At 37.9% G+C, this 24,651-nt stretch overlaps 1 protein-coding gene across 3 annotated transcripts in view; it reads left to right on the top strand.

The window, feature by feature from the left end:
• Positions 1 to 24,651, top strand: part of LOC102232610 (double-stranded RNA-specific editase 1-like) — a 129,815-nt gene that overhangs the window by 100,171 nt on the left and 4,993 nt on the right. For all 3 annotated transcript variants that reach the window (XM_023336484.1, XM_023336483.1, XM_014469597.2), the window contains 8 exons: positions 5,373 to 5,447; positions 9,577 to 10,493; positions 14,854 to 14,968; positions 16,287 to 16,455; positions 16,599 to 16,750; positions 18,529 to 18,697; positions 21,801 to 21,982; positions 23,961 to 24,139. In XM_023336484.1, coding sequence (XP_023192252.1) covers positions 5,420 to 5,447; positions 9,577 to 10,493; positions 14,854 to 14,968; positions 16,287 to 16,455; positions 16,599 to 16,750; positions 18,529 to 18,697; positions 21,801 to 21,982; positions 23,961 to 24,139 — 1,911 coding nt within the window. In that variant the 5' untranslated portion in view covers positions 5,373 to 5,419. The remainder of the gene's footprint in view (positions 1 to 5,372; positions 5,448 to 9,576; positions 10,494 to 14,853; positions 14,969 to 16,286; positions 16,456 to 16,598; positions 16,751 to 18,528; positions 18,698 to 21,800; positions 21,983 to 23,960; positions 24,140 to 24,651) is intronic.

Raw genomic sequence — 24,651 nt, forward strand, 5'->3', positions numbered from 1 at the left:
GTTAAATGCAAAGACAAGAAAAAAGCAGGGCGGTGACCATCCTGTAAAATGTCGTTATGGCACAAAAAGTCAGAAATAAATGGATGTGTTGGTAAATGGGAGGAATGATTTTGATGACACAGCGTTCTTTCCAAATAGTATATCTGGCTAGATTAGACTATAAATGTTTTCCTATCAGACAACCACTTGGCTTCAGATGTGGGCATTTCCTTTGTTTAAGAAGTAGATTATACAGTTTTAGACTTCACATAAATCTCTTAATTATAAGAGAAATACAGTCTTAGAAAATGAGGACATGAGGTTTGCTGGAAAGAATTTTCCTTCATGGCACCTTAAAGTTTGTGTTTGCATATTAGCAAGTACAAAGCATTGCAAAAATATTGACTCCCACCCCTTAGTTTTTCTACACTTTGTCTCCATGCAACCATATTTCTTAGTATGCTTTATTGGGATTTGCATTGTAGACCCAAAGTAGTTCACCATTTTTGACGTTTTTACCTTTTTACCCTGAAATTTACAACCGGAGCCATATTCGAATGGATTAGATCAAATTAATTTGCTAGAATGTCCCAGCCAAAGTCTTGACCTAAATCTAATTGAGAATCTGTGACAAAACTGTGCATCCATTCTGACTGATTGACATTCTGAATTAGGTACTTTGCAGTAAAGAATGGGCAAACACTTCAATCTCTAGAAATCTAATTGTGACCCTAAAAGAAGTTCTGCTGTAGTTTCACTGAGTATCGACCCAAAGATGTCCAATACAAAAGTCCTGCCACAGTTTTCAGATTTTTATTCGGAAACCGTTTTTACTCCCACATATCCTTGACTGACTCATCATTATCCTCTTTACTCAATGGATTATTGTACCAAATACGGTGATCCTCAAGATATTTTCTTTTTCTTCATTTTAATTGTCATTGAGTTAATTTCCTTGGAGTTGACTCAGCAAGTACCTGTTTTACATTAATTTCTGATTTATAAAAGTACAGTTATTCGCCATTACACCTTTTTAGTTTGAAAACATTCCAATATAATTTTCTCAGAAACCTTCCAGTACTTGCCTTCGTAGAGAGGTTGTTTGCTACAGTACGAACTGCTTGGCCTGCCAAGGGCAAACGTTTCCATCTCCCTCCCTTCTAAAGGAGATAATGATTCTCTTTTTCTTGGAATAGGATTGCATTTTCTCTCTCTCTTGTCCTCTGTCCCTCTCTCACCTTTACCTTTACATCCACCCAGCCCACCTGCACCCTCCCCCTAGCCGTCCACTGCTGGCACTCCCTCCGCAGCAACTATGCTCTATCGCTCCGTCGCAGTGCAAGGCGAGGGATGAGAGACAAATCAAAAACGCCTTATTTCCCCCTCAGCCCCTCTCACCATGCCAGATTGAATTTGAGGCTTTTCATCTTCTTTCTCATCTTTCTCCCTCCCTGCCTCCCTTGGCGTCCACTCAGAATTACCTGAAACCACAACAGCTTGATGACGGTATATCGCTTATTCATGCTGAGGGAGACAGTCGGCAGGTCTTTGCTTTGATTCTTTCGACTCACTTAAAGTCCTCCGCTTCTGTCATTTAGGTCCAGAAATGGTCAGTTTCAACATCTGTCCGGAACCCTGTCTCGGTTTACCATTTCTTTTAGAAATCCACATGTATCCAAATGTCTGGATTAGTTTTGTTTGCTTCATCCACAATGACAAAAATCAGAAGTAAACATGTCTTTTGAAACTCTTTTAAACTCCTCCTTGCATTTCTATGACATTTCTCTCAACTTCTTGTCAAATACGCCATGCAAAAACCAGGAATTAAGTTTGTTGCGTAGAAAAATTTCTAAATGTGCAACATAAAAGCGGTATAATTGAGATTCGACAACCAAATAAGCCTCCTGGCACTGAGTTGTTGTTTTTTTGGTAACAACTGATACAAAATTGATTCAACTACAACTCTTAACATCTCTCCAATAATCAAGCTAATCTCACGTTACACTATATTGCCCCATAGTAGCCTGCTATTGGAAACACTAGGTGTGTAGGGCGCCCCCTGACATTGTTTTAGCAAACTGCAGTCTTTAAGGGTTGGTGTCCTACTGGAGATCAGCACCTGCAAGGATGAGTGTGTATAAATAATAGATGGATAGATGCAGAATATTGGGCCTTAAGGACTGACATTTTTCACCACTGGTTTAATATCAAACTGATATAAATATCAGGGTAACATGAAATCTGTAGGGCTCATATGCTGGGCAGTTGCACAGTATGACATTTTCTGCTTATGCAAACATGCAATGTCTCTTCCATCTGCAGTGGGAAAAATAAGTGTTTGATGCACCACCAATTTGTCAAATCTTTCCACTTACAAAGAATGGAGAAGTCTGTCATGGGTAAACCTCAAATGTGGGGAAATATTACAACTTAAAATAAAAACTTAATTTGCATTTTATTGGACGAAATAAGTATTTGAATAGAGCTTTTTTTCTATAAGTACGGGAGTCAAACATTTCCTGTACTTCTTGACCAGGTTTGCAGACAGTTCAGCAGAAATGTTTATCTACTTCAAACCTTTAAGACTGCGGTCTGAGCTCTCTTTAGGTCATAGACCAGGTCCTACCTTTAATCTCTGGGCTTATTCTTCACCTTTATCATGATCATTGATTCTCCACTAAGTCAGATGTCGCATGAAGTCTCAATCTGAGGAAAATGTACAGTTTTTTTGTTTTTTTTTCCTGTCTTCAATTTTCACACAATAGTTGCCTTCTCACTAACCTGTTTACTAATGGTCCTTTAGCCAATTCCAGCCATGTGCAGATCTACAGTTTGTTTCCTTTGGACTGACCAACACTGGAGATGTTATTTCACACAATAAGTCAAATAAATTATTTAAAAGTCATTCAATTTGATTTTCCGGATTTATCTGCATTATATTTCGAAACACATTCTTGTTTTTTTGGTAACCAGCTCATGCACTGTTGTTTGGGCATTCCTGCAAGTTTATGAAACAAAGCTTAACTTTTCAAGGCTCAGGTACACCTGTCTAGAGAGAATGTGGATGTTGAGAACATTCCTTTCAACTTGAAGTCCAAAAGATTTACTACAGTTCTTATTACTAACATTGAATGTTTCTGCACATGAAATCTACATTTATTTAATAACTGGAAGCAGAAGAAGAACTCATGAAGTAACTGAATTCCTAATGCGACTCTACAGAAGTTGTGTTACATTGATGTTTTTGAAGTGTAACATTTTGTAATAAGTATTTAATATGTGTTCATATCCAACTATCTATATGCTGGTACAAACAAATATGCATTCAGACATATTCCCTTTAAAAAAATAATCGTATATTTTGTCCATTCAAAAATGTATGTTACTGGTAAAAAAAAAAATCTTAAATTCTCCTTTCCCAAATCTCTTTACCCTTTGGGAGTTTGTAGTCATTTGAAATTTCAAGGCGCCCATCCTACACAGTTCTTTGTGAGACTTAAGCCTCTGATTGCAGCTGATTTCAGAATCAGTTTTAGACTTTTATAACCAAGACGGTCTAATGTGAAAATCAAAACTGACAGACACATTTGCATTGGCTGCTGATTAGACTACACAGCCCACACTGGGCAGTAGGAGTAATGAGAATAAAAGTGCATGCTAAAATCAGTCATGTTTTACATTTAGTATTGTGTTCATGTAAGAGCTCTAATTTGTTTACTCATTATATACCAGCACCAATAATTAAAAGTCTGGAAATAGAAAATTGTGCCGCATCGTGTGCGGTGGAAAGCGAGAGTAGGTTTGGTTCTGGGTCGCTGAATGAGCGCGCCGAAGCACAGCGCACCTGCCTGCTGCTACCAGAGAAAAATGACTCCCATCTCCCACCCTTCCTCCCTTCACCCCACCTTTTCATTTTCAATTATGGGTTGGAATATGAATCGTTAATAGGGTGATAATTGTGCTAGCATATTTGCTGTCACCCACCATTAGCTCAGATTAATTAGCCCATTTACTTTAGTTTAAGAAAGTGTCTGGCTGAGGAATGGGAGCAATGATGGAAGGCGAATAAGAGAGAGAATGGATTCACCACAATCTGTTCCATATCACTTGTGCCATCTTTTTTCTGCCTTCACTCGCTCTCTGTATGATGTTCATTTCGGTTTCTTCTCTCTTTGCAACTTTTACTTTCTTTTTCTGATACACCTGAGATTGTGCTCATCTTCCCCGGTCTTAACAACATTTTTTTTTTGTTCTCTGATGTTTTTGTGATACTTTTGGAGTCAATACAATCCAAGTTGAGCAGTTATTTTTGGCAACATGAGACACTGATATCACTTATGCAACTGACTTTGGTTTTTGAAATGTATATTCTTGGTAGACATAACCAAAATTATATTAACTTGAATATTTATAAGTTAATCAGTGTGTCTGCAAGTACATCAGATAAACTGATGAAGGAAGGAACTAAGGTACAGATGAACAAAGGATGGAAAGTATGAACAAACAAGACAGATAAAGGAAGAAGCAAATGGATGAACAAACAGACGAGAATATGGATGAATGGATTGACCGAGGATGTAATGAAGGAATAAACTGTCAAAGGTTTAATGAATGAATAAAGAAAGTATAAAACATCTTTCATACATGGTGCTTTCCATCACTGCTTGCAACATTTACTTCTTTGTTGTCCTGATTCCGATTTTTTGTTGTCCAAACATGTAATGAGACATATCTGCTCAAGTTGTTGTCTACCAAAGTGTTGTCTAAATGGAGTAATATTTGAAGCTTTCAATTTTGTTTTATGTAGACTCTTGAGAAGGTACCCAGTTGTACATTTAGAACCAACTTTTCACAAATCCCTGCCAATTATTTTTCTGGAGTTTTAAAAAAGTGATACAGTCCAAAGGTTTGCTGGTCATTGTCAGTTGGAGCGAATATTTCCAATTACAGGAAATCATTTGATTCGATGTTGGTTTGAAAGTGTTGCTTAATGGATCTCTAATCGCTCCCTCCACCTTGGGCTAAGTCACATGTGTGCAGCAGTGGAGTGACTTGGCCATGTCAGGAGCTGCATATCTCTCTGCAGGCAGTGGGAAATGAGGTCTAATCGCAGGGATATTAAAGTCACAATAGACTGCTCCTGCTATTAAGGCCTGTCAGCCCTAGGCCCCTCTCTCACCTTGATATCTCTCCGTCTCTGAATATTTATATGCTTACATCAGGAGCTCCTTACACAGTGCAGTCTGTGCATGTTTCTTTGTGTGTGTGCTGCTATGTCAAGCGAGAAAATTCATCATTGCTGTAGCCACTCAAGCTCTCTGAATATGTTTATGTGGTTGTGTGTTGCTCCGTCTGCGCTTACACGGTCTGCCTTCCTGTCCTCCGATCCTCAGGTGCAGCGGGGGCGAGGCTGCTCGCAGGTCAAAACAAACCTGACACCATGGATGTGGATGAGGAAGAAAACATGAGTGAGTCCATCTTGATTTTTCTCATTTGTTCATCCATCTTTTTTTTTTACCTTTACTTTCCTTCCTTCCTTTCTGTCTGCCTGCTTGTTTATCCTTCTCTTTTTATGTGTTGCGTAATCAGTGTGATCTTTTGTTGTCTATATACTACTTTTTTAAAAATAAATTTGTAAGCATTTGTCTAATGACCAAAATAATTGAAGAATAAAGTTTTAAAATATATTTTGGAAAATGAAAAAAAATGTGTGTTGGGAAATACTTGCTTATTTAGATCTGAGTGAGAATATAGTTGTAGTAGCAATAAAGAATTTTTTAAAGCTGATCATGATATAATGATCTATCTTTTGCCAGGTTCTAAAAATATTTAAATCTATCCTCAAGTGTACAATAACCATCTCCATGGTAACTTGAAGTAATTGAACGCTGTGTGATTCTTCACAACTACATCTGTTTTATCTTATCTAATACATAACTCTAACATCAGCAATTTCTAGATTATTAGTATTATTATAGGTTGACTAAATCAACTCATTAACTTCTAGGTGCCCCTGGTTTTGAGGCTGGACAACAAGATCAAATAATCAACCCTCTACCATACTAGACAATAATTACCCTGTCACATTATTGCATACGTGCATCAAGTTCCAATGGCATAATAAAATATGCTACCACAGCTAAATACTGCTTCAGCCCCAGTTAAATGCACCATGTTATGTATTTAGCATTGTAGAATTTATACAGCTACTGAAATCTTCCAATAAATGTCCAACAAAAACAGTTTTTAATGTGCAACACTGTGCAAAAGCTTTGTCTGCACTGTGAAAGATTAACTTCCCACAGATGTTTGAGGCATTGTGCATTCAAATTCAAGATGGTAAGTTGATCCTTATAAATGAGAATAAAAAAACTGGTTACATCACTGGAAAAAATACCACTTTTTAACTTCAGTCCGACGGGAATTGCAAGAATTAATTTTTCACACACACTTTATAGGATTAGATTTAACAAATTTTAGAACTGGGTAAGAAAAAAAGTCCAAATACTTAAAGGCCGTGAATTGAAAGATGGATGTACTTTTTTCAAAATGACAGTTTATTTTATGCCCCTTCTTAAATAATACACTCAGACTGAAGCATCCACACATAAATATGCCACATCAACTTTAACCAACTCTTAGAGCTAATCTCCAAATCTATGATTCCTCAGATACTCCTCTGTCTTTTATTGAACTTTAGACATTTTTGTTTGCAATGCCCACAACAAACACATTTAAAGTCAGCTGTAGTCACAATACCTTAGCTCGTGATAAGAATGAACAACTCTGATTGTAATGTCATACTTTTTGTCTTCACTTTGTAGAATGATATGATGTGTTGTGAAATAAGCAGCTACAAAATTGTCTTTGTTGCCTTTCAAAGGCTCTGAAGCCTGGTTCTTACATTTTTACTGCCAGATATACATAAAAGATGTATCTGAAGATAAAACACAGCCCTCGCTCACACAATCCTGTTTCTTTAATACCAAGGGGACACCAGAGGAAGAAAAGAAAAAAAGTTTTAGCTTTCATGTGACAACCCAGGGAGCTCTTGAAGCTCTTTTATCTAGTGAAATGAACCAAAACAAAACCCCAACAAGAAAGTTACACCTAAAATTAAGTCATGTCTGTTTCACTCAGTTAATTTGGAAGGGATATTTTAAATATTCTCTCTCCATTATAATTAATATTGTCTACAAATGCTGATTACACAAATTCCAGCATGACAGTGACAACAACTGCATCCCTGTACCATAATTTAATGCATGGCTCTTGTTTTATGCGTTTTTTACCTCCTTTATGTCTGATTCAGTTGGTGATTTTTCACCACTGCTGGCTATTAAGAATCTCATTGTTACAATAAGCAAAATTATTAAATGTTTTATTTATGGGTAAGAGGTATGTAACTGAATAATTTTGTGCACCATGGTAACAGAAAAAGAAGCTCCAGATTGTTCTGTGTGTCATTTCTTCACTGTATTTGTGCAGCATGCAAGAGGTTTCTTAATGTATGTTAATTTGTTTTATTGACTATCAACACCTCATAGACACAGATGTTAAAGAGATGTACCATAATTAGCTAAACCTCAAATTTAACACAGTAGTACATGATTAAATACTCTGTATTTCAAGAGTCCAGGTCCCAGCATCATTCTGATTGGTGCGGTATTGTCTGGATATTTTTTTGTTTTCATGGGGTTTTTCCACCAAAACCGTTCCAGAGCTAAACTAGCACTGGCTCTTAACTGGTCCAATAGACCCTATAACAGGGAACTGTTTTGGTTTCAACAAATTTGTACAGACAACCAATTTTGGTATTTGTCCTTCTGTCTCTCCAAATATCTGTTATACTAACACATATCTGATTCATGTGTTAGTATGACACATGTCTGAGTCAGACATGACTTTTTAATTTTATTTACCATCACCACACCACAAATATATTTTCTGTAGAATTGAAGAAATACTATTAGCTACCAACCTTTGTGTAGAAAGTTAACTCAGACGAACCAACAAAACTTGTGAAATTACCAATGATTTATTGAATCAAATTACCACATTTCCTACCATTAGAATATTTGCAGATTATAGTAATTTATTTTGACTTATCCTATGTTTAAATAGGTACAACAAATCTCTCTGGTGACTATGAAAGGATGCTTAGGTGGCGCAATGATGCTTAGGTGGTCCTCTAAAAGTAGGAAGCTACAAAAGTCTGATGAAGGGTGAAATGACCAGCACCTTGTAACTCTTCCCCTGATGGAAATACAGTAAAAAAAAATAAAAATAAAATAAAAAACACATAATGTGCTGGTCAAGGTGCTAAAGTTACTGTTTTCCAGAAAGAATTAATGTTATACAAGATCTAGTTCAGGTTTAGCTTCCAAACTGTTTTGGTGGCAAAAAAAACTTCACTTTGTGCATTTGTTTTCAGGTTCTTTTGCGATGCACCAATACCAATGCTGTAAATGCATGACTACATAAAGAGTGCATGTTTTCAGGTCATAAACTGGATGAGTTGCAGTTTGTGATCTTAGAATCAATTTTTTGTTGTTTTTGTTTCCTGACTCAGGACATGTCAGTGGCAGTGTGCAGTTGGTAATGGCATGTCAAGACATTTTGTCAACACTCTGCTCTCTGACAGCTCCAAGGGGGGGGATCTCAGAGGCGCAGGGTCTTATGAATGGCACTTCATTAGAAAACTTTTTTTTGTTTGTTTTGTTTCTTCAGACTTTCCTCATTTTAAATACGGGAGTCTTTGTTTTCAAAAATAAAATCATGTAAATGGTGTAAACTGCATTTTAACCTCCACCGTGTCACCAGTTGAGACTTTAGGATCCTGCAGTAGGTGGAGTCTTCTCCTTCTGCCTCTTTGATGTACTCTCCTATTTGCCTGGTCCTCAGCTTCCTCCCCCTGCACTACTTTCCCTGCACTCCCTCAACCCAACCTACAATCCCACTCATGCACACTGCGGCCTCTCTTTCTCTTGAGTACCGCAAGGAGTAACCTATCAAGCCTTTGCTGAAGGATGTTATAAATGAAAATTTTTCCCAACATTCCATCCACTTTGCTAACTAGAATCAGTGATATGTGTTCCCCTTAGTTCAGTATATAATTGGTTTTGGTTTTTCTTCAGAAACATTAGCAATTTAAGATAAACTGGGTGAAAATAAACCCTTTTGGTCTGGTTTTTGTGTGTGTGTGTGTTGTTTGTTTGCATGGTATTCTCAAGGCCCTGTCGCTGTGCAATGTAAAGTGTTTTCAATGTCTACAATATATTTTTATTGTATCCTAATTTTAGTAATGTTGAACATGAATATTAGTTAGTTTAATTTTAAATGTAAAGATAGCAAAGTAAAATGTTTGCAAAGGTACTCGCTAAAGCTTTAAGTCATTCTGAAGAAACAGATGTTTTTGTATTTGTCTTCCTTGTGAAATAGGTTTAGAAATTCAATCCTAACTATATTTATCTTGTTGTTATAAAGGAACACAAATCATTGGTTCAGTTCCAAAGAGTGATAAAGGAATCTATAAATTTTGCATTTACAAGATCCTGCAACGAAGGCGTTGTAAGTTACTCTTTCTGGGCACCGCAGGTTCAAGCAGCACAGACGTTAAGGAAAACCGAAACCTGGACAACGTGTCCTGCAAAGACGGGATGGGAGTCGGTGATCAGCTCCCCAATGGAAGCGGCCATGGCAGTCGAAAGCGCCCCTTAGAGGAGGGCAACAATGGCCACGCACATTCCAAGTTCCGAGCCAAGAAGCGCAAGAAAACACCTGGACCGGTGCTGCCTAAGAATGCTCTGATGCAGCTGAATGAGATCAAACCAGGTCTCCAGTACAAACTGCTGTCTCAGACTGGGCCGGTCCATGCACCAGTGTTTGTCATGACTGTGGAGGTCAATGGGCAAATGTTTGAGGGCATGGGTCCAACCAAGAAGAAAGCTAAACTAAATGCAGCTGAGAAAGCGCTGCGTTCCTTTGTTCAGTTTCCCAATGCGTCTGAGGCTCACCTGGCCATGGGCCGTACACTTACAGTGAATACAGACTTTACATCAGATCAAGCGGACTTCCCTGACATGCTCTTCAATGGTTTTGAGACACCAGCTCCTCCTGAAGAATCCTTCTATCTAGGCTCCAACGGTACAAACTCACTAGGGGAGTATCCATTACCCACACCACCTGGCAGCAACCTTGTCCAGGCTCCGTTGCCCTCTCCATCTGCATTCAGCTCACCCTCCACTGGCAAAAACCCGGTCATGATCCTCAATGAGCTCAGGCCAGGCCTCAAATATGACTTTGTCTCAGAGAGTGGTGAGAGTCACGCCAAGAATTTTGTGATGTCAGTAACTGTGGACTCAGAGACGTTTGAAGGCTCAGGGCGCAACAAAAAGCTGGCTAAAGCCCGGGCAGCACAGGCCGCCCTCTCTGCTCTCTTCAACATGCAGCTAGACCAGACACCGTCCAGGCAACCCATACCAAGAGAGGGGTTGCAACTTCACCTTCCCCAGGTAAGACATTTTATTCATTTTAGATTTCTCTAGTGTCAAAGAAATACAAAGAAACTAGATTGTAATTAGTTTAATCTTGAGTATTTATCAGAAATACAATCCAACCTGAATAGGGGATGTTGGATTGTATATGGTGCTTTTGGTACCATGTACACCTTTCAGGTAGTAGTTGAAGGGGTTCAGTGATGCTCCTTATTCAACAAATGCTTACTCAGGTATCGTTTTGAGTTGAATTCAAATCAAAAATACTTCATTAGGTCCAAAGGGAAACTAGATAGATGTTGAGTGGCAAAATATTTTTTTCTTCAAAATCTTGAAAAATTTCAAGATTCTTGAAATCTTGAAATTTCAAATGAAACAAAGCTTCATAATGCGTCAGCAATCATATTAAAAATCACGTTTTTAATATGATTGCTACGTAGTGAAGGTGGTATTTCCTCCATTGTTATACATCACATTATTGTCCTGCAATTGATAAGCCACAAATGTAATACCATAGATTTTATTAATTTGTAGATATAATCTTATAGGTATCTTATAAGTATAATTTAATGGTCAGTGTATGCTTTAAGAAGGTTTTATAGTGAAAGAACAGCAAAAGTGAGAATATTATAGCCTCTATACCAAAGAAAATATGTTATAAGTTGAGTTATCAATAATGTATATCAAAACAGAGAGGAAGCAAGATTAGCCTCTAACTTCAAGAAATTTGGCCCTCTGCAAAGATCTTAAGCAGAAGTGAGATGTGTCGTTAAAAGGGGCTAAATAAGACACTGCTGAATGAGGAGTATCTTAAGTAGAACACAATCATCCTAATATTATATACTGACTAAAATAGTTATTTTAATAATAGAATAAAAATGGAAACAGGTGAATTTTGAAGAAAAGAAACATTTCCAGGTCTTTGCTCGTCTTTACCTCATAAAAGCATGCCTCTGTGTAGTTATAGTTGAGTCTGTTTGATGATTTCTTTTGAAATTTCTAAAACCCACATACAACCCAACAAGTGATACACAGCACAAGACCCATGGGTCTCATAAGAAAACAACACCCAATGTAATTTTCTCTTTTCAATATCTTGCACCAACTCCTATTGCACCTCACACACTAGTCCTATAATTTTATTCACTTCAGCCAACATTACGGCTCTCTGGGCTCCAAACCTGGGCAAATGTGCGACTAAACGTTCACCATCTTGAACTATGATAAAGCTGAGGATATTAAATCTGTCTTGAGGTAGCTTGATGATGGAAACAGCAACGTCTAAATGTTAAAGTCACTCAGTGTTCATGTGTTCAGCCGATAGTAAGGGCACAGCTTAGTGCCGGTCTGCAGCACAAATGTGCAAAGTTATATAACAATGAGGGGTGTCAAAGACGGGCACAGCTGACATTGATATTAACAGAAATGAGTATCTAAGCTTATAAGATATCATCAGTTATTTTCTGACTGCATATTGCTGTACATTTGTCTGCCTGGTGAGATACAGACGATTTTAGATGTATAGTTATGGAAAAAAACTAAGTGCACCCTTAGTGCTTCCATGGTACTTAAGGGAAAATAGAAGTCACCAGCTGCTAATCACAATCCTTTGGTTGATTGATAGTCAGCATTGTGACCACCTTTATAATAGCAGAAATCTTAACACAATGCCAACTTATACATTAGCAATGACCTTGGAGAAGCAATTGAAGCTGCCAATCAATCTGGTACTGCTTGTAAGGTGTCAGAGTGACTAAAGCCAACCATTCTGCAGGGAGAACGATTATTCACGAATGGAAAACATTTCAGAAAGCTTGTGTTCCTAGCAGTGAATGTAATAGCAAATTCACCTCAGAGTCAGACAATGCAGCTCCTCGTTAAAATGGAAAAAAGTCCAAGAGCTACATCTATTAATCTAAATTGGAGCTGGAATGTCTGTAATTAATTATAAATCCAGTGTAATGTACAATTGCATTACACTGGATTCATTTGCTAAGGCAGTTACAGGTACAAAATAGATCTGTTTGTCGTGTAAAGTGCTTTATAAATCGGCACTTTATAAATAGATTGACTACAATTTATTTAGACTGCACAAGTATGGCTGGTCAAGAGAATTTCAGGAACAAAATCATTTAGACACACAAGACCAATTAAAGTAGTGATGGTAATCGATTAAAATTTTTAATTGCAGGGTCTGTAATTTACTAATTGCATTTTAATCAAAAAATATAAATAGAAAAATAAGCAGCATTTTTAACTCAAAAAACCTTTCTGCTGTTAAATTATTTATTGAATAAGTAGACATAGCTCAACAACAGCGAGAGAAGGGGCTTGGTCGTCCATCTCAGTTCTTTTCTGATGTCACTTGTGCGTCAGATTTATGGACGTACATATAAAGGCTCCAACTAGAACAGGGGTCTCAAACTCCAGTCCTCGAGGGTCGCTGTCCTGCAGTTTTTAGATGTGCCACAGGTACAAAACACTGGAATGAAATGGCTTAATTACCTCCTCCTTGTGTAGATCAGTTCTCCAGAGCCTTAATGACCTAATTATTCTATTCAGGTGTGGTGCAGCAGAGACACATCTAAAAGTTGCAGGAAAGCGGCCCTCGAGGACTGGAGTTTGAGACCCCTGAACTAGAACCTTTGTATGTTAAAAAATGTGATTAAGTGTTGAAATTTTAAAGTTTTAAAGTCTACGTAATTAATTTATTTAAATTAACACAGTAAAAGTTTAAAGTAAAGCCAATAGAATCATATTTACACCTCATACAAGTGTCAGACATGTTGGGAGAGGGTTAGGACGTTTTTAACAGACTCTGGACTTGGTCAACTTGCAGGCATTGAGTCGACCAAGAAGTCCTCTGTACACCAAAGTACTCTAAAGTCAAAGTTGAGGCTGTTTGTGTGACAACTTAAGCTTGGCCCAAACTGAAATGTCAATAGGACATTGATCCCAAACATCACAGAATCTAGAGCTGCATATGAATGAGTCTCTGCAGACCTTAATGAACTAAAGCAACATCGTAAAGAAAAGTGGTAACACCAACACAGGCTTACATAAAGTTATTGCTACAGAAGCTCATTCTTCTTGGTGTTGAATCAGAATTTGCCCATATGTTTACCCCTGATTATGTTGATGACAAGATTTTACCGTAGTAGGTTCTGATAGAGGTGAAACACACCTCAAAGGAACATATTCGTCTGAAGCGAACATTGTACTTTGGTTTACAAAGAGCAAAACTCTCAACTCATCTGCCCTTCCAACTGTACTAATCTATAAAGCTGTCATTGAAGTCTCATTCATACAGGTTATCAGAGAGGTGAAGTTAATTGTCTTAGATGGGAGCCAGTGTGAGAAGAGAAATAACTCAGTCAGCAAAGCTAATCAGCCTGACACATAGTCAACAGGCCTTTCTTCTCTTTGTTCACCCTCTCATCTTGTCCTGAAGCCCATTTCAGCTTTGACACTCCCAGTAATTTCTCATATTAATTTTCCGTTGCATGATATTTAATTTCAGCTCTACTTTTCTATCTTGTATAACACTTATGGGAGAAAATGAGGTGGCAGAATTTGGACATTATCTTAAGTTTCTTATTTGATTGTAATTAGAATTTACAATTAAAATTCTAACTACAATTAGAATTTTGTTATTCTAATTACAATATTCTTATTGTTGTTTGTGTCTTATTGCACAAACAAAAAGTAAACTGAAATGTATTTTATGAGAGAAAAGAGTAAAAAAGAGGTAAAGAAAATTATATTTTTACGGCCAAGAATAAAAGTCCTTGGCAATGAAAACCGAAGTCATCTGGCTCAGACTCTGAAGTAGCAGGGAAGTAATATAAGACTGATTTCTTTAATTTGTGATCAACCAGCCGTCATCTCTCCTTTTGGTTGTCGTCATTTTCCATCACATTAGCAGTGGTTAAAGACCCAGCACGAGGAGCGGGCTGTCCAAAAGTTAAAGATGTGTGAAGTTCATTTTAGGTTTCCTCAAATGTTCAGCTGGAGATTAAAGCTCCGGAAAGCAGACGAGCACTTTGCTCTCAACTGAGGCGCACATTTGCTTGTTTGTTTTCTTTGCTCTGATTCGTTGTCAGAAGGGAGATGCTAAACTAAAACTGTCATTCCAAACTCCAACAGCGTTGCTTAAAAGATTGTTATGTTTACTTCAGAGGGGGCCAGCCCAGTTTCACTTGTTGCTGTTTTAACGCTTTGACTCGTTTGATGCTGGATGTGAGCATAGTGACAGGTAGATAGCGCTCCGGAGGCGGATAGCATCAGACATGCTCTGTAAGCTGACATATCTGAGGCGAGGGTTTTGTGTTTGTGCGGTTATGTGCATGTCCTCCCGCACGCTTGTCTGTGTCTGCAGGTTCTGGCTGACGCCGTCTCTCGCCTGGTGGTGGATAAGTTCAGTGAGCTGACAGACAACTTCACCTCCCCTCATGCACGAAGAAAAGTCCTGGCAGGAGTCGTCATGACAACAGGTAATATAGGAAGAGGAGACCCGGTGATGCCTTCCGTGCTTACAAAAAAGTCTTTGGTCATTTAAAAGTATTATTTGGAAGGGTAATTAAAGGAAAGAGATAAGTGCTTTGGTTATTAATTGGGTCATGAACAATAGGATCCCAAATGCATCTTCTCAACGTTCTGTTTGGCAGTTTTAGCAGACATCATTCTGTCTCATATAACTACATACCTCTGGATGTATCTAGACATCTGATCATAACCCTATTCCCTGCAGGAATTTCTAGTAGTAAATCGGAGCAGCTGCTAGAGCTGGTCTTCAACCAGTTCTTTAAAAAAAAGTTAAGAATCAGATTGATATCAAGAAAGTCACGTTTTATTCTTCTACCTTTGTATTCCAAATATCTATTGTGTATCACACCATAGGCAGAAACAAAGACAGTATTTATCTCTTCTTTTCTGAAAACATACATCCTATTATTTCCAGTTCTAGTAACCTTCCTGTTTGGGATTTGTGAAGTGTGAGGATACATCCAGCTGACCTGAAAAGATGATGATAGGTTTAATATTAAATTCTTTGAATAAAGAATTCATAGTCTTAGTTTTTACAAAAAAAATGTTTCACAAATTTTGCTTCAAAGAATTTGTAACCTTGCTAGTTCATATTATGGTTTCCATGCCTATTTCATTTAACTAATGCTACCTATCATCAAACAGGCAACTACGGTAGTGCAAGTATGCTGCTGAATAGCGCAGTTTCATTGACTCATAATTTCAAATATATTGATATTTGTTGGTTCTCCAATGACACACAGTTGAAAAATAATATTTGTAAAGAGCAGAAGTAACAATTCTCTTAACAGTTTTCTAGAACATCAAATACTGGGAATATCTGAAGTATTTGTGCCTCTTTTGATGTGCTCCCATTGAGTGTGGTGTGTATAAACTGAGAATAATAGAGTGGAGTTCACAGTGTTCTGCTGTGTCATTACCAGGTACATTACCTTTCTGTGAAGTAAAAATCTTGTTTTAAAAACTGGAACTTTTTAAGGCTTACTTGACGACCAGTGACTGACATGTGCCTATTCTAAAGTTTATTGGTGCTGGCAAAGCATCTGCCCTTCAGGAGACAGAAGTGTGTGTATGTGTGTGTTTCTGCAGCTGAAGATAACTGGAACGAAGCTGACTGCTAGGATTCTCCATTATTGACACTTATTTAAGTGGCATGCCTCTCCTTCAAAGCAGTCTGCCTTTTCTTAGTTAAGGACCAGCATTTTTAGTGTGTGGACACATGTGATTCACCTGGGTGTCTCTGTGTTATCGCCACCTTCCCAACAGGGACTGATGTGAAGGAAGCACAGGTCATCTGTGTCTCCACGGGAACCAAGTGCATCAACGGTGAGTACATGAGTGACCGCGGCCTGGCACTAAACGACTGCCATGCAGAGATAATCGCCCGACGCTCGCTCATCAGGTACCTCTACACCCAGCTGGAGTTCTACCTCAGGTTAGTGGATAAAGACATCCTTTGTTCAGTCTTGTAAAGTGCAGATGTACATTTCTACAAATGTTCTATATTCCGATTGCATTTTTATGACTTATATAAAATGTGACAAGCATTCGTTTTTTGCCATTGGTTTGTGATTGTAGCAACATAAAAGAGGACCATCACAAGTCCATATTTGTGCCATGTGACAAAGGAGGCTACAGGTTACAGGACAACGTTCAGTTTCACCTCTACATCAGCACCTCGCCCTGCGGAGACGCCAGGATTTTCTCTCCGCACGAAGCCGGAGTGGAAGGTGCGAAACCAGCCGGCTCTATCTCCATATCTCTTCCTCTGCTCTGAGGATTCGTTTTCAATTTCTTCCCGTTTTTACTCAGAATTCAGCTCCAACCGCTGATTGATTTTCTTTAATTAAATGTAGAGTTATGCTTTGCTTTATTTGAATGTTAGTGCAGTGTCCAAAATATGCTTCACAGACGCATTTGAACAAGGCGCTGGTAATTAGAGCGTTTAGTCATTCTATGTCGCCCTCCATCAGTCTTTCTCCTACCCAGCCCAACCACTGTCTGTCTGATTAACCTCCCTCGTACTCTTGTCAGGCTGCTTTCCATTGCACATGGCAGGCTGAATAGAAAACAGCCACATTCAATTAGTCAGTGAATAGACGGGTGCCTGCTGGTGGAACATCAGAAAACTTTGACAACATAATGTGGACGACATTTTTTGCTTTCTTCTTTTGGAGACACTGGCTTTGTCAGTAAACACTCCAATTTAATAGTGTGAGGGATTTTTTTGTAAAATGCTGCTAAAAATGCAACACAATTGTAATGATGTCCAAATAATTACACCACTGGCAGTAAGGTTGTAGGCTAATTCAACTATGCTAAATTGAAAAATGATAAAGACTTCTCCAAAGTGTTCAATCTGTCAGCAGTGCCTGTAAACATGTTTAATGTGTTCCCCTTGCATAGAAGCTAAGGAGACAGGTACAGACACTTCTAAAACATTTTCCCAGTTACTGTTTCAGCACATAATTAGAAAATCAAGATTAAGAAAAAATGCAGATGTTATTTTTTTCTTTAAATACATTATCATGATCCTGTGTGCGACAGAATGCAGTTTAGCAGTGTCTTCCAAAACGAAACAAGACTTTCTGCCTTAAGTAAAATTAAATATACATCCAGGTACTGATACAAAAAATGCAAGAACCAAGAAAGATTTAAATTTCATTGTTCTTGTGACAATGACAATAAAGATTTATCTTATCTTAAGAAATATAAACTGAATGGTAAAATCATGAAAACGTTTGTGTTCACTACATGGAGGACTACATTGTAAGATGGGGGCAGCTTGGTGCTTGTCATTCTATCTGAATGTGTGATACTTGGCAGTCATGCAAATATATGTTTTGTAAAACCATAAAAATTAAATTTGATGATTTTATATTGTTTTGTTGTTTTCACGTAACCATAGGCGTCATCAAAAAAAAAAAGGAAGAGTAAATTTCAGCCAAAACAACTTAATCTCAGAAGCTTTCTAGAAAAAACAAGGACATTTTTGAGTTCAGAAAATTCAATGTTTTTTCTGGAAAATTCCTGCAATTGATCTCAAAGTTGCAGGTTTTTTTCTAGCAGATTTTTGACTTTTCAAACTCAAAACTTTTCTCCTTTTTTTCTAAAATTTTTTTTTTTTTTTTTAATTTACATGTGAATGGCCCTGATGTGCCGTTGTGCATCGCATACATACTGCATGTATGTATATTTTCTGAATATTACCCATTATAAGCTTTTTAATATCTTAAATGATGTTGCTTTATGCATCGTTTATATTGTAGTATTCACTTTTTATGCCCCAAGCAGGGGCGGAGCTAGAGGGGGGACACAGGACTCCCAGGTGATTGACCTGTAACAGCACAGATTTATTCCTTTGCAGTAGTTGGTGCTTGGTTTATAATATCATTTAATCCATTCTGTTCATCGGGTTATCATGCTAGCAAAGCATTGGTCTGACTGAGATTATTATTTTTTTTAAAATATGAATTTCTGCTGTATGTGTGATAATTTTCTTGCTCAGATCAGGGAGACCGGCACCCAAACCGCAAAGCAAGAGGCCAACTCAGGACCAAAATAGAGTCAGGGGAGGGCACCATTCCTGTACGGTCCAGTAACACCATCCAGACCTGGGACGGTGTGCTTCAAGGAGAGAGGTTGCTCACCATGTCCTGCAGTGACAAGATCGCAAGGTAATTTGGTTCAAATACAGTAGTTTAAAGTGTTAAATAGGTTGAATTCTTTGTTTCTGCAGCATGTTTAGCAGTCATGTTACTGTATTACATTAGAGTGAGCAAGACTAATTCCACCTTTTATTGCCACTGTTGTTTGACGGTAGATAAATGGTTTACAGAATGGCAAAAGTTTCAGCTTTTGCCATTAGATGTTACCAAATACTGCATGATGCATTTCGAGTTAAAGTCTTGTTTTTGAAAATATTCAAAAAGCTCCAAAAAGTTAACTTTTTGACAGCAACAACATTAAAAACATTTGTCTACAAATTTTTTTGCATTCAAATGTGTGCAACATAATATTTTCTAATTAGATAAACCCAAAAACTTCATGCCTGATTTCCCTTCAGCCACATTCCTCTGGACTCTCATGTTTTATTTGCTGCCAGTATAATTTTCTGTACAGTGATATATCCCCCCTCTGTCGATGCACTTTATCATTTCAAGTCCATGTTTTTTTTTGGGGGGGGGGTTTCTGAGTGTCAAAGGGAGCTTGGTGAATTGATGAATCCTTTGTCCCTGGAAGAATTTTTTTCTTGGCTGATCATAGCGTCTTTAGTCTCTGTCCATGTTCAAGGCAACACTTTGATGAATGGTGAAACTTCTCCATGACTGATCATGAGAATGCTCCACCTCCTCTCGTCTGGATAAAACTCTGCCTGAGCGCACAGTAACTGAATGCTGATTGTGTAATTCATGTGGGTTGCAGCATAAATACTGTTTACAGCTTAGTGTTTCAGGACTGGTACAAATTGTTTGTGACATTTTCTGTGTTTCTGTGCAATTTAAAGAAAACCACAGAATATCAAAAGATCAAAAATAGCCATTGATTGATTTCAGTGTTAACTGATTAATTAAATATTTATTTGATTGTCATAAATAATCTGTGTGCCTTTAAAATTCATCTGGATTAGCCAAAAAATAATAATTATATAGAACTGAGAATTTGTTGTCAAACCCAAGAACAGCAAATATAACGTGTAATAGGTAAATATCCAGGCTATTTTGAGTCTTAGCAACTATTAGCCTTTTAAGGTCGACGCCCGCCCTGTGGCGGGCATGAGGTCATGTTTCTGTGTGTGTTTTTTGCTCCAATGTGATAATAAATTTAGTCAAAATGAAACAAACACTGTAAAATCACAAAGTTTAGGATGTTCTGAAAATAATGATACCAAACAAGGTAAGGTAAATAATTTTTATGGTGAAAATATAAGGGTATATTCAAAATTAGACCAAAACGGCCATTTAGACCCAAGACTCCAAAGGGTTAGACAACATAAGTTTCTTGCTTATGTAGTTTCTGGGAACTTTGCAAAACTTTTTTTGTTTTTTACGTGAGCAACTTGAAAGAAGTGCAGTTCGTTATGGTCTATTAAGTAGCGTTCTTTTTTTGAAGTGAATAGCTGCTGGAAATAGTTGCTATAAAACAAAATTATGGCGAGTTTGAGTAGAAAAGAGGAATTAACAATTTCCAATGAAGAGTTTTGGAGTGCATCTCTACACAAAGTTTAGGCTACAATTAATTTTTTTTTATCTACGATTATTGTACATACAGTATAGTGCTTAAATTGCTGACATAAAATTAGAATTTTCAAGTGTCATTTTCAATCTCCCTCAATATCAAAAACACGGCGCTCTCCGCATTAAAACAAGTTCTTGAAAAGATTTTACTTACTGAATCTCTGTGTTCTGATTTATGTTTTTATTATGTGTTTAAAACCTGAGCAGTTTCTCTTCCTTACTTTTTCTCTGTTTTTTTGTGTGTGTGTTTAGTCTCCCTGCACGGAGCCATAAAGCGTTATATTTTGCAGGAAGAAACACAAAGCAGAAATATAGTGAGGTTTGACAGGAACAAAATTGAATGCCTCTGAAAACATAACTCCAATGAGCGTGCTTGCCTGTTTCTGCTTCTTTTTGTTCGCCGCGTGTCCTTCAGAAGGTATTCAGGTGCATTTGTGTCGCCGTGTTGTTGCGATAAAACCGTGTGTGTGTATGGCTAAGAATAATATGAAGCTGTTTGACTGTGCTGAATTTGTGTTTTACTGCCTGCAGCTATAAAAGCCTGAGATTTCATTTCTCCTTCCCTCCAGTTTTACACTCACCTCCTCAGACACATTTGCACCAAGAATATTGTGTTGTGGAACAATGGAGCCTTTTGTGCAGCGTCGCATCCGTTGCGTGTTTTATATGCCAATGTTTCTTACTTGAAATTGAATACCGATGCTACAAGCCAAATTAGTTATTCTTGGTACATAATTTTATAACTAGAGATGTTCCCATGTTGTTAGGTACACTTATTCAATTGCTTGTTTACACTAATAATGAATCAGTCAATCACAAAGCAACATATAAATGCTTTTTAGCGTTCTAACAAGATGAAGATAATTAGCTTAGGAAACATCATAGAAGGGAAATATAAAACATAAAAGTCTGATTTCAAACTTGAACTCTAATGTTTAATCTCCGTTTTTTTAATTACTGACTAATAACCCAGAGAAGCTCAAACAGCTTTACAGCTTATTATTCACAAGAAATTATTGCTCAACTATTACAAGAGTTATATGTCATTAAATAAAGAAATTTTAATGACTTAGATACATTGGAAATATCATTTATGTAAAAACACAACTACCTCTGATATTTATACTTAGACTGCCAAGCTTTGGAAAGATTTGTTTAAGGTAAATCTTGAAATGTTGAGATTCTAAATCTGTGTGAATTATTTATTTTATTCTAGATGTATTCATCTTTATAATTATATAGTTTATTCAACATAGAAGGTAACTCAATTTTAATTCAGTTCAGTTTATTTATAAGCAACAATTCACATCACATATAATCTTGAGGCACTTTCCCCCCAAAAAAAGTCCTTTCAGTTCAGTCACAAATACATTTCAATTTCTGCTAAACAATGAAGCAGGTTCACATCACTCTTGAAAAGAAAAGAGTTTCACCACATAACGCATCGGCTTTTAGAATATACCCTTTAAAAACAAATTGCTGTGTGGTTTCTGTGTTTCCAACATGGTTTCAGATTCTGTCTTGTATGTTTTTCCCTCTCCAGGTGGAATGTGGTGGGCATCCAGGGCTCTTTAATGAGCTACTTCACCGAGCCCATCTACTTCTCCAGCATCATCCTCGGCAGCCTTTACCATGCCGACCACCTCTCCAGGGCCATGTACCAGCGCATTGCAGATATCGAGGACCTGCCCCAGCAGTTCACCCTCAACAGGCCTCTACTCAGCGGTAGGAGCCCTCACTGAAGTGCAATAGATGATAAAATACGGAAAGACCCGCTGGTAGATTTTTTTTTTTCTCCCTTAAATTCCCAGCTGTATTGCGTGGTCACGTTCACAATTTAAAAAAACAACCTAACCGTGTGAGGTCACCTTTTTAAACTTTGATAATCCAACCCCAGCTCTCCAAATATCAAGCAGAAAGATTTTAATTCTGGGTAGTAAACACATTTCTTGACCTCACAGGTCAGTCGTAGAGGAAAGGAGGACAGGAGGAGCTTTCCTGCTTTGTTTGATCTGAGCTGACATTTATCTTTCTGCTGTGGAATTTGAATAGCTTTAACATTTTGTATAAATTTTCAGCAGTGGCTTGACCTTTTCAAAAGCCTTTTGTTTTTCTTTTACTTTCCTTTTTTTGTTTTTAATTTAGTACTCTGTTTTTGTTCTTCCTGTCATTGTTTCTTTGTAAAACAGCTAAAATATATCATTAGAATATCAAAGAAGTCATTCTGATTATGTCAAGCAGAATGATCTCGCTAAGATTATTTGGCTGAATTGTGGTCAACATTTATTTTGCTTTATCTAAGTACAGCTGACTAAAACATAAACTGACTATATGGAACATTATTGTAAAATGATACTTTAAAAATTTGCACAACCCTTGTAAAAAAGAATCTATCTCACAAATTCATGTTGGCTATAAATTCATAAATCTGTTCCTTCCCTTTTTTGATTGCAGCTTTGTTTTGATAAAAGTTATGCAGTAACTATTTAAACACAGATTTAACTCACCTCTCTCTTTCCTTTGGCTGGTTGACTGGCTGGCTATATGAATGGTTAGTTGGATGGAAGGCCTTGTTGGTTGGTCGGTCGGTCGGTCGGATGGATGGATGGATGGATGGATGGATGGATGGATGGATGGATGGATGGATGGATGGTGAGTTTGATTGGACAGTTGTTCTGTTTGTGTGTTTGTTCAGTTTATTGGCTGGCTGATTGGTCAAATGTTATATGTGTGTTGACTAACTGGCTGTTGTAACAAGTTGAACTTTTTTTAAACAATATGCCTGCTTGTAGTAGATCTACATAAAACTCCAGTTATGTCAGAATAAACTGATGGTGAATGGCTCCTTTCCGTACCCACTAGGGACTGAGTGACCAACACTTCAATTTCACAAAGTGTTAAAACAACATAACAACCCTTCAATCCAAACTACTCTGCATCAGTGCTTTGTTTTGTGCAGCTTCTTATGAATGCCTATTTATGTTTCCATTCATACCTCAAAACAGGCACCAAAACAAATCCCAAGGAACTATTTTCAGACCAAACTTCTCTTCCTGAATAGCCATTGTGTTTCTTAAAAACAATCAGATTTAGCGTTAGACGTTGTGGTAGGGGGTGTCTCATTGCTTCCTGGATTTTACTCACCATTCCCCGTGATCCTCTGCTCCTCCACTGTGGTTCCTCTCTAGAGGAGATAATAGTCCGGGGTTATTAACCTTTTCCGCTTTAGAGACTTTTTAGCGGTGAAGGGCTGTGGCCTTAGAGCAGTGAGGATTTCATCCGCTGTAAATCATTTTCTGCCACAAGTGCTGCCAAATGGAACCAAGGAGCTTAATGCACTTTCACACATACACGCACACACAAAAGCGAGCAGGACACAGGGATTTATGGCATCCATATATCTCCCATTTATGTTTGAGACACAGTGGAGGCCAAAGCCCTGTCATGTTTTGGAAGAGTTCAGGCCTCGTCCTCAGAGTCCCCCTCCGAGGTAGATGGCATCATTTCTCTCCACCATGTTAGACAGCATCACATAAAAAAAGGTTAAAAAAAAATGATGCTAAAAGACATCAGGGCTGTTTGATAAGCTGCCTCTGCATCAGGATGCCTTTTCGATTAAACATAGTAGGAGGTGATAGTATTGAGCTGTTCAGGTGCACAAAATTCGTTGTAAACATACCAACTCTTTGTTTGGGATTCCCAGGTATAAGCAACGCTGAGGCTAGACAGCCGGGCAAGGCGCCGAACTTCAGCGTGAATTGGACTGTCGGCGATCAGGCACTGGAGGTGATCAACGCCACCACGGGGAAGGACGATATGGGCCGGCCTTCCAGACTCTGCAAACACGCCCTCTACAGCCGCTGGGTGCGCCTGCACTCGAAGGTACAGAGAGCCGGAAACGCAACTTATATTACAGTTCTTTGCAAAACAAAAATTTACGTTTTCATTTTTCTCTTTTTTTTTGCTCTGATGCTCCTAATTTTGTTTCAGTATAAGTTTGTTTGTTCTGCAGAGGGTTCAAAGTTTGTTAGAGATCATTAGCAAACAAACAGCATCATGAAGACCAAACAACAGAGGTGGAAAAGTTTAAAGCAGTGTTTGTTTCTAAAAGAAAAATGTCACAGATAAGTATCTTAAGTATTTGTTCAATCTATTATCACCTAGCAACCCAAGCTGAGCTTTAGGACATTTGGTCAGCTGGTTGGATGCGCTGCACAATGGCTGCTGGAAAAGACACGTGTTTAGTTGTTGACTTACCATTTAGAAACCACTTGCTGCATTCTTGTTGGTTGTGCAGGAGGCTCTACTTCTGCTTTTCAAAGATGTACGTTGTATGACGTTTGTAGCCATCTTCACATGCGACTGTAAGCGTTGAGTTGGGGCTAATAGCAGCT

This window comes from Xiphophorus maculatus, chromosome 7, assembly GCF_002775205.1.
Source record: "Xiphophorus maculatus strain JP 163 A chromosome 7, X_maculatus-5.0-male, whole genome shotgun sequence".
NCBI lineage: Eukaryota > Metazoa > Chordata > Actinopteri > Cyprinodontiformes > Poeciliidae > Xiphophorus > Xiphophorus maculatus.